This window comes from Apis dorsata, unplaced genomic scaffold (genome assembly GCF_000469605.1).
Source record: "Apis dorsata unplaced genomic scaffold, Apis dorsata 1.3 scaffold_176, whole genome shotgun sequence".
Classification (NCBI taxonomy): domain Eukaryota; kingdom Metazoa; phylum Arthropoda; class Insecta; order Hymenoptera; family Apidae; genus Apis; species Apis dorsata.
In genome coordinates, this window is record NW_006263463.1 from 560,165 (window position 1) to 563,408 (window position 3,244).

Sequence of the window (3,244 nt, forward strand, 5' to 3'; positions counted from 1 at the left end):
TTTTAGGAAACTAGAAGAAGAAAACAAATGGAAGCTGCAGAAAAGAGAATTGCTGAACAACAAAATCGAGGAATTAAAAATATTGAGGCTGTTAAAAGACAAGAAAGGTTAGATCAATTACGTGAAAAANATAATAATGTAATAAATTTTTTTATTATTTTAGTGGCAAATGAATTAATGGGACATTTTAATGGAAATTAATTATTTGCTGTACCTATAAATTTATTTTAAAAAATATACAATTATTTAATCTAAGATCATAGATAATATATATATTATATATATATATATATATATAATAATGTACAAAAATTGTATGTTATACAATACTATTTCTTAATAGAAATTAAATGATGTCGCAGATCTGCATTTTGCAAAATTTAAATATTTAAAGATGTACACATTTACATACTTATGTGTATATCTGTTTTTATATTATGTTTTCTATAGTGCCTTAAATATTTATATAAATTATACCATTTTATATGATACATAATTCACAATATAATTGTAATGTCACTAATTATAAGTCACAAAATATTATTATTGTTATATATTATAATTTTTCTTTAAATTTTATTAATATTTTTTATTATAATATATTTTAATATTAGAAATATATAGGTATAATATTGTTATAATCAAATTCATTATATTTTGTTGTATTGTTGTTGAATTTTTATTAAAATATATTTATATAATATTTAATAATATATTAATTTAATTAATTAAATATTGAATTTAAATATTGAAAATTCTCTTATTTTTGTTTAACAAAAATATATTTATAAAATATATTTATAAAAAGGCTAGTGTATGCATATGTGATATAAAGCTAATTTATTTATTATAATATAAATTATAATATAAAAATATAAAAAATTCAAAATCAAAAATATGTAAAGTATACATATAATTATTGATTAAATAGTTGAAAATAAAAATAAAAAAATTTATATATAAAAAAACAAAATTTATAAAACGATGTAATTGTTAATTTAAAAATATATTAAGTTATAGAATTAGTAATAATAAAATTTTCAATATTTTATTAAGAAAAGAATTAAATATACTATTTATTTAAGAAAAAAATAAAATAAGTTTTAAATTTTACAAACATCAAAAAAATCTTTTTTAGATATTATGTAATTTATAATTTAAGAAAATTATCTTTCATAAGTTTTTTTCATAAATCATTTTACAATAAAAAGTGAAAGATCTTATATGTATTTTATTATCAAATATTACAATTTTTATGTGAGATAATATTAATAAATTTATTTATGCATATAAATAAATATGTATATATGTACATGTAATAAAATATGTAAAATATAAAATGAATTTGTAAATGTTTATCACATCATATTTTTTCAGAGGAAAATCTTTCAATTTGTACATATGTTTGGCAAATTATAATTTTTAAGAAATATATTTAAGATTGATTAAAAATACACAATTTTAAAGTATTTCAAATTTTTCCTATCCGATGTACCGACCAAGATCGAAAAAGTTTTTTTGTGGATTTATTTTTCATTTCTCTTCCATGAGCAATTTGTACTTCCAACGATGCTCCATTATTTAATGCCAACCATGTATGAATTTCATCAGTTGCTGTAGAAACACCTAAATATAATATAAAAAAATTAAGTAATTTATTAAACAATATATTTATAATTATAATTATATAATATATTTATAATATATTGTTAATTTTTAAATGAAAAAAAATTATTTATATTAATGTTAATATATTGTGAAACATTTTTAGAAGATCGATTCAAAATAATGCAAAAATTAATATACAAAAATGTTGATCGAGGCTTAAGCGATGATTATCAATGCATCAATGCTTTTTCTGACAAATAATATTCAAAACAAATAAATTCATCAGAACAGAAATAAATAAATTTCTTATGATAATAGTTACATTGCATGTCTTCCGTTTTTCAAATGTACGCTACGTTCCATAAATATTTCGAATTTTTATTTTTATTTATTTATTCATTAAAATATTGTTTGATCTTTAGAATCTATCCTCAAAAAATATTCTACGAATATTATATTATATTATATTAATATAATTGGAAAAGAAGTGATATACGTGAAAAATAAATAAAAAATGTTGTATGAAACTTTTTTATCTAAAGCTTCAAGAAAATTAATTTTTAAAATTATTCTATTTTTATATTGATACAATACAATTGTAGAAATCTTTTATTTTGAGAAAAACTAAAACATAAAATAAATTAAATTTAAATATACCTAATAATTCATGTAGAGTGATGCGTCGGCTAGCTAATAATTCTTTACTAGCACTTCTGATTTCAAAGATTAATAAAGACTGTCTGGGAACATTATCACCTTCTATGTGAAAGTCTATACTAAATTGTGGATTAGGCATTGCAGGTAAAAGCCGAGATTTTGCTAATGTTTTACCACTATTTGTCGAAGATGTAATTTTATCTGGACTGGTACATCTAATAAATAAATGATTTTTATAATTTAAAAAATTATAATATTATTTTATATTAATATCTCTATTTTTTTCAATCATACATACATTTGTAGCTTAATTCTACAATATAGTTGAGCAATATGTGCGACATGAAGACCTTGTGCTTGTAGAACTTTACCTTCTATACCCGAATACTTTTCCTTAGAACCATTGACAACTTTCAATTCTAATTAAATAAATATATTAAATGATAAATTTTAGTTTGTTATATGTAAGTTATGATATGTTATGTAATGATTTATTTATTATATTATAATATAAAATTTTAAGAAATACATTATATTATATTACATATTATGATTTACAAACCATTTGGTCTTAATTTTAAGCGTGGACTAGGTTGTCTTATTCTGCTAAGCATATCAGGTTGTGATACAGCATGGGCTAAACCAGATCCTTGTAAAAGTTCTGTAGCATCAGCTTCTCCTCCTCCTCTAGGTTCCAAACTCAATGTTATGCCTTTTGATTCATTCTTCTCTTCTATATTTACTTCTGAACGAAATCTACGTAGTTTTAGTCCCCTTTTTACCTAAAATTTATAATATTAATTTTATTATCAAATATATATAACATATATTTTTTTTATCAAATGTATTATATTTGACATACAATAATAAATATTAATTTTAGATAATAGATTAGATAATCCTATATTATATTATTGTTTAATTTTGCTAATATGATAATTTGTATACATTATGTATTTTAAGAATATATATATATATA

The 3,244-nt window shown here is 19.1% G+C and overlaps 2 protein-coding genes across 2 annotated transcripts in view; one reads left to right on the forward strand and one right to left on the reverse strand.

Annotated features, from left to right (window-relative positions):
• The window catches only part of LOC102680939 (small VCP/p97-interacting protein), a 1,775-nt gene extending 1,133 nt beyond the window's left edge, over positions 1-642 (forward strand). The window contains exon 2 of the mRNA XM_006614378.2: positions 7-642. Coding sequence (XP_006614441.1) covers positions 7-201 — 195 coding nt within the window. The 3' untranslated portion in view covers positions 202-642. The remainder of the gene's footprint in view (positions 1-6) is intronic.
• Positions 643-2,835: 2,193 nt separating this feature from the next.
• Positions 2,836-3,244, reverse strand: part of LOC102681076 (tricalbin-1-like) — an 18,102-nt gene continuing 17,693 nt past the window's right edge. Inside the window, exon 17 of the mRNA XM_031509827.1 lies at positions 2,836-3,073. Coding sequence (XP_031365687.1) covers positions 3,044-3,073 — 30 coding nt within the window. The 3' untranslated portion in view covers positions 2,836-3,043. The remainder of the gene's footprint in view (positions 3,074-3,244) is intronic.